At 52.1% G+C, this 11,274-nt stretch overlaps 2 protein-coding genes across 4 annotated transcripts; one reads left to right on the top strand and one right to left on the bottom strand.

Annotated features, from left to right (window-relative positions):
- Positions 1-278: 278 nt before the first annotated feature.
- Positions 279-2,959, top strand: LOC119323068 (leucine-rich repeat extensin-like protein 7). Its single transcript, XM_037596647.1, has one exon. It carries the CDS (start codon positions 541-543, stop codon positions 2,662-2,664), a length of 2,124 nt encoding a protein of 707 aa, XP_037452544.1. The 5' UTR covers positions 279-540; the 3' UTR covers positions 2,665-2,959.
- A 1,653-nt stretch (positions 2,960-4,612) lies between these two features.
- LOC119324790 (delta-aminolevulinic acid dehydratase, chloroplastic-like) lies at positions 4,613-8,851 on the bottom strand. Of its 3 annotated transcripts, none has more exons than XR_005157183.1 (13): positions 8,531-8,851; positions 8,323-8,434; positions 8,152-8,225; positions 7,788-7,856; positions 7,618-7,701; positions 7,473-7,542; positions 6,655-6,710; positions 6,446-6,567; positions 6,254-6,325; positions 6,077-6,158; positions 5,900-5,977; positions 4,921-5,185; positions 4,613-4,814 (listed from the first exon to the last, which is right to left on the bottom strand). XR_005157183.1 is itself a non-coding variant. In XM_037598561.1 (13 exons), the coding sequence occupies exons 1-12, from the start codon at positions 8,801-8,803 to the stop codon at positions 5,015-5,017; spliced, it is 1,263 nt and encodes a 420-aa protein (XP_037454458.1). In that variant the 5' UTR covers positions 8,804-8,851; the 3' UTR covers positions 4,613-4,921; positions 4,986-5,014. The 3 variants fall into 3 exon arrangements, 2 of the variants coding, with proteins under 2 accessions (XP_037454458.1, XP_037454457.1); XM_037598561.1 differs by having other exon boundaries at positions 4,613-4,921; positions 4,986-5,185; XM_037598560.1 differs by lacking the exon at positions 4,613-4,814 and having other exon boundaries at positions 4,833-5,185.
- Between the last annotated feature and the right edge of the window lie 2,423 nt (positions 8,852-11,274).

The following is an 11,274-nucleotide window of genomic DNA, read 5'->3' as shown; positions in this document are numbered from 1 at the left end:
TCGACTCGCGTGTAAAATGCCTGGATCACGGCGTAGCCCCGAGACGTTTGCTGTGAAGCTCTTCTAAATGAATTTATATAGGTCTTATCGTCCGGCGAAAAATCACTGGCATCATGAATTCGAACTTGGCCATCGCATGGCCCATCTGCAATCTATCTATCCCCATGCGAAAGAAAAATGGAAAGGAGGGTGAACGAAAATCCGCGGAGCCCCACACGTTGAAACGCCACTCACCTTTCCTTCCTCGCCGACGGACCGACGCCGCGCCAGCCAGCCGTCGTCCACGAGCCGCGTCGTCGCAGCATCATACATAGCGCTGCTCTCCCGTTCGTCCCATGTGACCCCTCCCTCTCGCCCCATGTGACCCGCCCTGAATGCCACTGCCCTCACACCTCATCACCACGCTCCCCTCCCCCACTTGATCTCTCCGTGATCCCGACTTCCCTCAGCCTCAGCTCTCCCCCTCCCTCCCTCGCACTCCTCCCTTGCTTGCATCCAGCTACATTCTCCATTCTTCCTAGATCACAGCTCAACGCAACCATGATCCGGCGCGGCATGCCGCCGCTGCTCGCGCTCCTGCTTGTCACCGCGGTCACCGCAGCGAGCGCGCAGCAGGAGGGCAACGTGCCGGAGCAGTACGCGGCGTCGCTCGCCACCCGCTTCGACGCGCCGGCGAGCTGGCCGTTCCCGAACCCGCGCCTGCGGGCCGCCTACGCGGCCCTCCAGGCCTGGAAGCAGACGGCCATCTTCTCCGACCCGGCCAACTTCACCGCCAACTGGCTCGGCCCCGACGTCTGCCGCTACAACGGCGTCTACTGCGCGCCCGCCCCGTCTGCCTACGGCGCGGTGACCGTCGCCGGGATCGACCTCAACCACGCCGACATCGCCGGCTACCTGCCCGCCTCCCTCCCGCTGGGGCTCCCGGACCTGGCGCTGCTCCACCTCAACTCCAACCGCTTCTGCGGGGTGGTGCCCGACACCTTCCGCCGCCTGCGCCTGCTCCACGAGCTCGACCTCAGCAACAACCGCTTCGTCGGCGCCTTCCCGGAGGTGGTGCTCGCGCTGCCGTCCTTGAAGTACCTCGACCTCCGGTTCAACGACTTCGAGGGCACCATCCCGTCCGCGCTCTTCGACCGCCCGCTCGACGCCATCTTCCTCAACTCCAACCGCCTGCGGAACCCCATCCCCGCCAACCTCGGCAACTCGCCGGCCTCCGTCGTCGTGCTCGCGCACAACCGGCTCGGCGGATGCATCCCGCCCTCCATCGGGAAGATGGCGGAGACGCTCAACGAGATCGTGCTCATCGACGACCTGCTCACCGGCTGCGTCCCGCCGCAGGTCGGCCTGCTCAAGAAGGTGACGGTGTTCGACGTCAGCGGCAACCGGCTCCAGGGGGCCCTCCCCGCGGCCATTGGCGGGATGGCGGCCGTCGAGGAGCTCGACGTCGCCGGGAACCTCTTCGAGGGCGCCGTGCCGGCCGCCGTCTGCGGCCTCGCCGGGCTCAAGAACTTCACCTACACCGACAACTTCATCACCTCGCGCCCCGGCTGCGCGCAGGCCACCGCCGACGGCGCGTGGAACTGCATCCCCGGCGCGCCCGCGCAGCGGCCGCCGGCGCAGTGCGCCGCCGCGGCCTCCCACCCGTTCGACTGCAGCAAGGCGCAATGCCAGTTCCCGGCGTACTCTCCTGCTACTCCCATGCCCGGTGGTGGCAAACCTTCCAGCCCGTCCTACCCGTCGCCGTCGTCCCACTCGCCTCCCAAGGGCTCCGGCACGCCGGCATACCCGTCGCCGCATCAGGGATCCACCACCCCGTCCTACCCGTCGCCACCGTCAAGCTCCACTACCCCGTCATACCACTCGCCACCCCAGGGATCCACCACGCCATCGCCACCAGGCTCAACCACGCCGTCGTACCCGACGCCGCCGTCCAGCTCCAGCACCCCGTCATACCACTCGCCACCTCAGGGATCCACCACGCCATCTCCACCCGGCTCAACCACGCCGTCGTACCCGACGCCTCCGTCGAGCTCCAGCACCCCGTCGTACCACTCGCCACCCCAGGGATCCACCACGCCATCGCCTCCAGGCTCAACCACACCGTCGTACCCGACGCCGCCGTCCAGCTCCAGCACCCCGTCATCCCACTCGCCGCCGCAGAGCACGCCGGGAACTCCGTCGTACCCGTCTCCTTCGTCAGGAACCCCGACGCCAGTAGGAGGCCACGCGCCGCCTCCGCCGACCTCAGCCCACATGCCAGACGGGCGGTTCGCGCCTCCCCCGGGCTCGTACGGCCCCAACCCATCGACGCCCCCGTCGTCGTCCACACCGCCCTCCGGCTCGACGCCACCTTCCTCCGGCAGCCAACAGCCGCCGTCCGGCCAGCACACGCCGTCGCCGCCAACAGAGTACCCCGGCTACGCGCTGCCTCCCCACTCGTCGGGGACCCCAGGCACCACGCCTCCATCGCAGACACACCCAGGCACCCCGTCCTCGCCGTCGGGGTCAACAACGCCGTCGTCCCCCGAGCACTGCGCGCCGCCGTCCCAGGGCGGCAGCACCGGACACCCGTCGCCGACGCCGGCCGGCGCGAATCTGCCGTTCCCGCCGGTGTACGGCATGGCATACGGGTCGCCGCCGCCGCCAATGAAGCCGTACAACTAATTCCTCCTGATCCATCGCCGGAGCAGCCGCCCACCGCCGCCAGTATAATACCTCATCTCGCGCTCTGCCATTACCCGTAGTATTTTTTTTTTCACCTTGGATTTTTTTTTTCATCTCTTCTTCTTTCTTCTTAATTTGTTGCGAGTATTTGATCCACGATCTACAGAGATTGGATGGAGTTAAAAAGAGGCCCTCCTATGTATTCTTTCTGCCCTGGATGCCCGGATTTATTAAATTAATTTGGATGTGTAATCTTTGAGCCTACACAAGATAATGAGTTGCACCTTCTACTGCAGTAAAACATCTCGATGTCCCTGATGCATACACGAACATGATCAAATGTGCAATTGGTTGAGTTTCTCAACAAAGAAAAGTAAATCTACTCCTCCCAGCTCTGAACACGGGTTACATACTGGTAGTGGTAGGGGAGGCGCAAAACGCAGCTGCCAAAAAGGCTTGGGCATCAATTGCTCTTTCTTCTTCCTCTTTCGGATCAACATTTTCCCGGCGCGAAAGAGGAATGAGATCAAGATGAAAATGCGGCGTTTTGGGGGAGCAGGCGCAGGTGCGGGGCGCACACGGGTTGGTCCCTCCCTCCCCCAGAACTGCTGCACATGAAAAGGCCATGCCATTTTCCCGGCTCACGCCAGCTGCGCGATGCTGCAATAAATCAGACATCCATTCCATGCGTCCACCAGCGCATCCACCACCTTGTTGTTGTACTTGTCGTGGGGGAAGGAGGAAGAGGACGAGGACGACGTACATGCATGCATGGGCATTTCGATCATGGAGGGCCCCAGCACCTGCCCGGCCATCACGCATGGGTGCACGGCAATGGCCATTGGCCATTGGCAACGCGCCAAGGGCAAAGCAGCCAGGGTAGGGGAAAAGTCGTGTCGCTGTCGGTGCCGATCCATCCATGGAGACAGACGCGCGAGGATCCTCTACCGTTCGGTAGCCTGCCGTTCTACCACTGACATGTGGGCCTGTGGGAAACCTGGCCCACATGTCAGCGGCCCAACGTCACCTAGCGCACGGCAGAGGAGCCGTGTCCGGAGACAGACAAGGGGACTGAGCGAGCGAGCGCTCACTGTGAATGGCAAGGAAGTGGCCGGTGGGTACTGGCCTGCTGGCTGCTGGGCATCATCGTGGGGCGGCCGCAGATCCAAGCTAAAATAACACTGTTCCTGAAATTTTAGTAGTAGTACGGACCTCTTGTAAACAGGCAGTAATCATGTGTTTTCAGATAAGATTCGGAAAGAAAATGTGTAGTACTCAGATGGGTGTAAAGAAACAAATGTCGACCGGAGCAAATTACACATTTGGTCATGTACGTGCCATTTGCTAAAAATGCTACTCGTAGTAAAGAAGGCAGGCAGTGACCACTGACCAGCATGGTGAGCCGGTATTGGTTTGGGGCCTTGCTTGGGTCAACCGGGTCTGCCTCAACAACTACAGTTGACCTGCCCTTGCTCTCATGATCTGATCTGGTGATCCCCTATCGACGACCACTGAAGTTCCGAACAAGTGTACGGGGCACCCGCACATTGATCTTTTGAAGCAAATGGTGGCAAGAAAACGAGTGTGCGGCATCGACATGTGTGCTCGGTAAACCAAACACGTGGTACTCCTACGGACAGTCAAACAAGAAACGAAGAAACGAAGAGGAGACCTAAGATTTATCTTTTCTTTTCTGCTGAGGGAAATATAGTGCAGTAGTACTCCTACGGACAGGCAGTGTGAAATGGTTCTAAAAAGGAGATGGTGTGAAATGTCATGACGCAATAATAGAGGAGCGGTGATGGTGGTGGCGCAGGAGTGTGCAGATGCTGTCCGGCCCTGGATGCGCTGGTGCTTGTTATTGTGTGTGCAGCAGGTGCAGGGGTTCTGCGTGTGTGTGAAGAACCATTTGAACCCCGGAGAAATTAGGGAAGCGGAGCACTCGGTGGGAGCAGAGCAGAGGGACGGTGTGTCCCAGGTCGCGTGCAATTCAAAAAATCCGGTGATGTCACCGGAACGTCAAGCTGACCCCGTGCGTGCAGCCCGGCGGCCCAGCCCACGCAAGCAGGCCTGGCGGGCCCACCTGTCAGTGATCATGAACGAGCGTCTCCTTATCGCAAGCCTCTCAATTCTTATCGCTTCTAAAAAAAACCTAAACAATCAGTTAATTAGTTTAGTAACTGTCCAAAAATCAGTTAAAAATAATTACTCAGGACAAAGCTTCGTTAATTGCACCAAACTGAAGCCAGTAACAAACCTCTATCTACCGAAGAGCATGGCCGTGCCGCTCCACGTACCTGGAGAAGCCATGGCCATGGTACTAGTACAAGAAATTGACTTCCGTGATCAGCTACGGCCGGTTGGCCCCGCAGAGGACGTTGGCGGCCTGGCGGGCAAAGTAGGTGAGAATGATGTCGGCGCCCGCGCGCCGGAGGCACAGCAGCGACTCCATCATCACCTTCTCCTCGTCCACCATCTTCAGCACGCCGCCGGCCTTGATCATCGAGTACTCGCCCGACACCTGAACACAGCAAGCCTGATGCGGTTACAAACAACGCGTCGAAATAAGTGGCATTGATCTGTTTGACAGATTACTAGTACATCTCATATGATCACATCAAGCAGGTGATACGCATTGGAGGACGTGCAAAACAGATTCAAGGGGATTCTCCAGAGCATCCATATTGGAGATCAGTTTCAGGGTGGTGTTATAGACAGGGACAGGGTTCAAGGGAAGGCCAGAAGCTATTTCTGAGAAAACCATCTCGAAAATGCCTGCTTTGCTTATTGCTAAAGATCATTTGGCCTACACATCAACCTAAATCTGCTTCTGGGTAAAGAGAGAATAACAAGACGAATCTAGGTGGCACTATGCAGTACATGTCACCCTGAAAATGGCTTCATCGACAACATTGTACTTGACGCTAGCAAAATAATTTCTGGTTTCAGGTGAAATATGGAAGATACAGTTGCAGGTAAAAAGCTTGTAGAAGAATTAAGTTAAGTCAATCCAAAAAGGAAAGGAGGTTCATGGCCAAGGGAAAAGATGTTAGAATCAGAGTTATTTTGGAATGCATCAGTTGTGCTCAAAAAGGTGCCAATGAGGAATTGACGCAGATTTCTAGATGTAGTACTCAAAATAATCGCCACAATACACCCGGTCTAGTACGAACAGAGTTAAGGGAACATGCAAGCAATAATCCTTTTGAAATCATTTGAGAGCTGGCAAATTAACCTGGTATGCAGCAATCGGCAAGGCTGAATTATCCCGTAGAAGTCGGATAATATCCAGGTATGGTAATCCGGGTTTCACCTGACAATTGATAACATAGCTTTTAGTACATGACACAGGCAATGAAGCAAAGAAAGACCTTGATAATCTGGCGCTCTGTGTACACAGTAACAGAATTACCAGAAGAATATCTGCCCCTTCTGCCTCATCTGCTGCAGTTTCTATAAGGGCTTCTCTGTAATTTGCTGGGTTCATCTGATAACTTAAGAATCGAGAGAGGCGCACAAGTGCACTTAGATACGAAGATTTTAAATTGTACACTGGATGAAACGACAAGTTTTGCTGCTAGATACATACGTCTTCTTGTCTCCAAATCGTGGATTTGAATCCAAAGCTTCACGGAATGGACCATAAAACGAACTAGCATACCTGCAATAACATATCACATACATCATACATGCCATCCCACTTGCATTTCACAATGCAGGAGAGAAGGCAATTATCAAATAATAAGATGACAATAGGTTCTATTTCAGGATAGATGTGTACTTTGCAGTGTAGGACATGATGGAGACATCATTGAAACCCTCTGCATCTAGTGCAGCCCGAATTGCTCCAACACGACCATCCATCATGTCACTAGGACTGACAACATCAGCACCAGCTCGAGCCTATTTAGCAACAGCAACATTTCCTATAAAATATGTATTTAAAGATATACTAAGCCATGACTACAAGGTGGATCCAAGAAAAGGAACCTGGGAAACTGCCTGCTTGCACAGCTGATGCACTGTTTCATCGTTCATGATGACTCCTACAATGGAATAAAACATAAAAGGCCCAAAATTAGGTGGAACCATGGCTATTAATAAACACAATTTCTGCAAATGCACATTTGCTGGTACGAAATACTAAAATGGAATGCACATTTAAGTGACTCAGCATGCAAACATATTCGTTGTGGAATTTAACGTCCTCATCTCATACACAAACAGGGGAAACCTAACAGCTTCTTTCTCTTTAAATCTACAATGTCAGAAGCAACAGATTGATGTTCTGTTCCTTTCATTTGTATACAAACAGCATCATGGCCAGTTGAATTTTGATGGAACTCATATATACGCCACAGAACTCCATCAAAGCTGCTTGATTTAGAACATATAAATCAATATCAGTCCCACAAACTACGATTAAATCGTAAAACGGCAGTCTCCAATAACATCGTCCGACACAATCCAAAAGTAGAAATCAGTTGTGACCCACATAATGAACAGGGACTCTGTGATAGCACAATTCAAGCATGATCGAAGGGACTCATATGCCTGCAAAGCCTATACAACACTGTTTTTCTAAATCAGGTATATTTGTTAGTCTGGAAAGAACTTGATAATGAAGTTTGGTTTAATCTGTAACACTACAGCAATAGCAGTATTAAGCCATAACCGTTACCTTAATATGACTAGATTTTTGGCACATGCCAAATTAAATTCTCAGGATATCACATCGAAGCAATGGATGGAAGTAAACTACAAACATTATCTCTCTGGAAGCAAATGTGTAAGGAATAAATTCTAACCATCTTCCCTCACAATGCCATCATGACCATCAGAAGAATAAGGATCCAAAGCAACATCAGTGTAGATAACCTAAAGCAAACATGTTAGCATTTAGCATAAGTGATGTAATGCAGCAATGATTATCAAACGAAACACATGACTCACAATGTCAGGGTACTTATCCTTGAGCAGACGGATTGTTCGGGGCACTAAACCATTATCATTGTATGCCTCATCTCCCGTTTGCGTCTGATTGACAAAGAAGGCCTATGTTATTCCATATGGCCAATGCAACTCAATTGGGCGGAAAAAAAAGCTTATGATTCTGGCAACACCTTTAATCCATCAGGAACCTTTGGAAATAGCACAAAGCTGTTAACACCAACATCGCGTGACTTGTAAACCTGTTAAAAATAGCAGCTCAACAAAACTGTTCTCTTCAGTCACAAATTTGCCTGAAGATAGATGTGGCTAACTAAGACTAGAACAAGAGGATATGACAATAGTTGCTAATTTTCCATCGCATTATTAACTATCGTCGTAAACTCGTAATATGGATATACATGCGCTGTTTCTAGTATGGTGATATTGAAGTTATATGGACAGCAATGTCCTTACTACAGAAAATCACCTAATGTATGATAATTCAGGCATAGCTCCAATGGCACCGAATCATGTAAACTGCGGTAAGCTCGATACCTCTTCCAGAAGCCCATGCCTCCATCCAAGCCTGAAGCACCCAGGCATAGCTCCAATGGGAGTGTCTTCTTCACCTGCACATCAGTACCAAAATGCCAATCAACCAAACTGTACCCACCAATCTCAGTTATGTGCTTGCACCAACCATGTTTCAGTATCCCAATCACCAACCTTCGTGGATGAACAGAGGGAGGACGAGGTTCGCGGGGGTAATGCTAGTCTCCTGGAACGCTGCCCGGAGCGCCGGCGACCTCCGGTTCCGGCGAGGGCGCTTCGCCATGTCCTGCACACACACATCAAACAAACACCCACATGGCCACAATTCAGCACAGCAATTGGAACTTGGGCAAATGCCGGGATGAGAAGGGGTGTCACGTACGAGGGGCCTGATCTCCGGGGTGCCGCTGGGCGGCTGCGGCCTGGTCGGCGGCGGCGCGGCGGGGAATTTCCCGGCGACGGCGTCCGCCTCGCACTCCTCGATGGTCCGCCCCGACCGGGCCTGGACGGCCGCCGCGGCGCCGTCCCGCTCGGCGCTGCCCCTCGCGGCCACGGGCCTGGCTCTCGGGACGGGCCGCAGCGAGGATGTCCTCCGAGAGTGCTGCACATTGGCGCCGACGGCGACGGCGGGGGTGAAGGCCACGGTGGAGGCCATGGCGGTTGAGCCGTAGGGAGTTGGCGAGAAGCGGAGAATCGAAGAGTGGATGTGGATGGATGATGGCGCTCACCAGAGAGGGTAGAGACTTCTTGTGCTGCTTTTTTTTTTCCGTAAACGTTAACGCTCACACGTGTGGGCGTTCACCATCTTGACCACACGCATCGATCACCGTCCAGTACTTTATGCACGAAGCTTAGCACAATATGATCGATTTTCTGTGCCACGTAGGACAAGACGCGTGTGTGGTCTGTAACACAGTTCGTCCGCGCGTTGGTTGCCCTCCCGCGGTCAGCGGTTGTCACTCGGGGGCGTGCGGTGGAACTGCTATGCGCCCGCACGCCACGCGCCGACCGTGGTTGACGTCAAACACGTCGCGCACTTCGCCCCCCTCCCCCCACGGTTCCATTTACTCATGCCCGCAGTTACTCGCACAACCCACTTCGCATTTCAAACCATTGGGGGAGAAGACGAGGGGAGAAGGCGACGGCGGAGGCGGAAGAGTCGACGGTGTTCGCGCCCGTCGGTGGTGCTCGTCGGACCGGAGCGGCTTCGCCGGAGCGCCTGCAGATTGAAGGTAATGCTCGCTCCTACTCTCACAATCCTTGCCTGCATTTTCCCCTTCCCTCCCTGTTCAATGCTTCGCTCGAGATTCGTAGAGATTCAGGCGATTTGACGATGCGTCGGTGTTCCCGCCGGCGGCGGAGTCCTGTGCTTGCCGTTTTCGGTGGCACTGGGCAGTTTCATCGCCGCCGCGGCGGCTGTCTTGCCGGTGTGGTTTTGCCTGTCTGGAGACACACACTGGTTGTGTCTTAGGATTGGGTCGTCGTTTTTCGGTCTGTTAGTTGCGCATTGCTTCGAATTGGTATTTGTGATCAATTCGGGGAGAATTTTGAGGTTGAATTTCAAGTCATATAGTTGCCATTGAACCCTAGATCTAGTTTAGTTGTTTTTGAAACTGCAGTATGAAGGCAAACGTGGTAGCTTGAGTAACTATCATGACTGTATAGCAACTAACTTCCTGAATGACTGTGATAGTTGCCACAAACATGCTTTTCCATGCAGCAACTAATTTATTGAATGACTGTGATAGTTGCCGCAAACATGTTTTCTCATGCGGCAACTAATTTATTGAATGACTGTGATAGTTGACACGAACATGCTTTTCCATGTGGCAACTCATTTCCTGAATTACTGTGATAGTAGCCACAAACATGCTTCTCATTGTGGCAACTATTTTTTCTGAATGATTGTGATAGTTGCCACACTGTATGAATGGTAAAGTGTAGTTAATCGGTAGTCACTGCAGTTTCAGCAACCAATTGCACTGGATGGCAACTAATCTGCACATCAACTGTGTTTGTTGCCACATAGATAGTATATTCTTGTGGCAAATAGAATGTGAACACACCGTGTCTGTTGCCATATTGTAGACAGGATAATGTGGTAAATTGGCTGCATAACATGGCAACTAATTTGCAAATCAATTGTGTCAGATGCCATATGCTTTCCATGTGGCAAGTATTTTTGTCTGACCACAGCATGTCTGTTGCCATGTTACAATCAGTATAATGTGGCAAATTCATTGTACGGCAGACGCAATTTTCGTGTTTTGCCATGATGACTTGCGATATCTGAACACATTGTGGCAATTTTCTGGTTCTTCATTAGATGTTTTTCATCGCTTTTCTGTATTATGTGTTGCATTTTAACATGGCAATTTCAACCTAGCACATTTTTGCCGCTGAACACATGGCAATTTCATTGGTGTATTTAGGACAGGGTGTGAGCTGCCACATCTTAGGTTTTGTGCAGTGGAGGATTTTGTGACTTTCAATAAATACTATCTTGTGCTAACATGGCAACTTCAACATTTTGTTTTCAAGTGCATTTATGATCAGTACACTTTTTTCAAATGTAACCAATGTGCTTAATTGCCACATTTATGTTTTCGACAATCATAGGGGGGGTGCGTGCGTGTTCATGTGATATTTTGCATTCACTAGTTGACATTTTCTGTTATGTGGCAACTGCTTACTTCCTGCATTCCGTTTTCATTTTCCACCGTGACAATTTGTTCCGTTCCTACCTCAGCAGAATGGCTCGCGTTCATCATCAAAATGATGATGATGATTTCATGGATCCACCACAACAGAATCGGGCAACTGGACGGAGAAAGAGGGCGATGAGGTAACTGTCCACACACCCCTTCTCCTCGTGCATATGTTATTGGTTGCCACCTCGAGCTTTGCAGTTGTCTGTCATGAACTAAAATTTCATGACAGTGCAAAACATGGCAACAACTGATCACTTTTTGTCTGTTTTTTGCAGAAGAAGAAACGTATTCGCAACAGAGCCTCCCAAGAACGACTGACTACATTGACTGACAGATTTACCAACGATCAGAAGGGAGCTACCGCTGGGATGGGTATGCAGGCTCTGATGAATGTCCGGTGCACGAATCTTGTCAA

Source organism: Triticum dicoccoides, chromosome 6B (assembly GCF_002162155.2).
Source record: "Triticum dicoccoides isolate Atlit2015 ecotype Zavitan chromosome 6B, WEW_v2.0, whole genome shotgun sequence".
In the NCBI taxonomy this organism is placed as follows: domain Eukaryota; kingdom Viridiplantae; phylum Streptophyta; class Magnoliopsida; order Poales; family Poaceae; genus Triticum; species Triticum dicoccoides.
Note: the sequence above shows the minus strand (reverse complement) of the source record. Positions and strands in the feature narration are given on the sequence as shown.

Coding starts and splice junctions, on each gene's coding strand:
- LOC119324790 (XM_037598561.1), bottom strand. CDS start 8,803: ATGGCCTCCACCGTGGCCTTCACCCCCGCCGTCGCCGTCGGCGCCAAT. Junction 7,543..7,617: donor AGGATAAGTACCCTGACATT/GTGAGTCATGTG, acceptor TGTTTGCTTTAG/GTTATCTACACTGATGTTGC. Junction 6,711..7,472: donor TGGCATTGTGAGGGAAGATG/GTTAGAATTTAT, acceptor ATTCCATTGTAG/GAGTCATCATGAACGATGAA.
- LOC119323068 (XM_037596647.1), top strand. CDS start 541: ATGATCCGGCGCGGCATGCCGCCGCTGCTCGCGCTCCTGCTTGTCACC.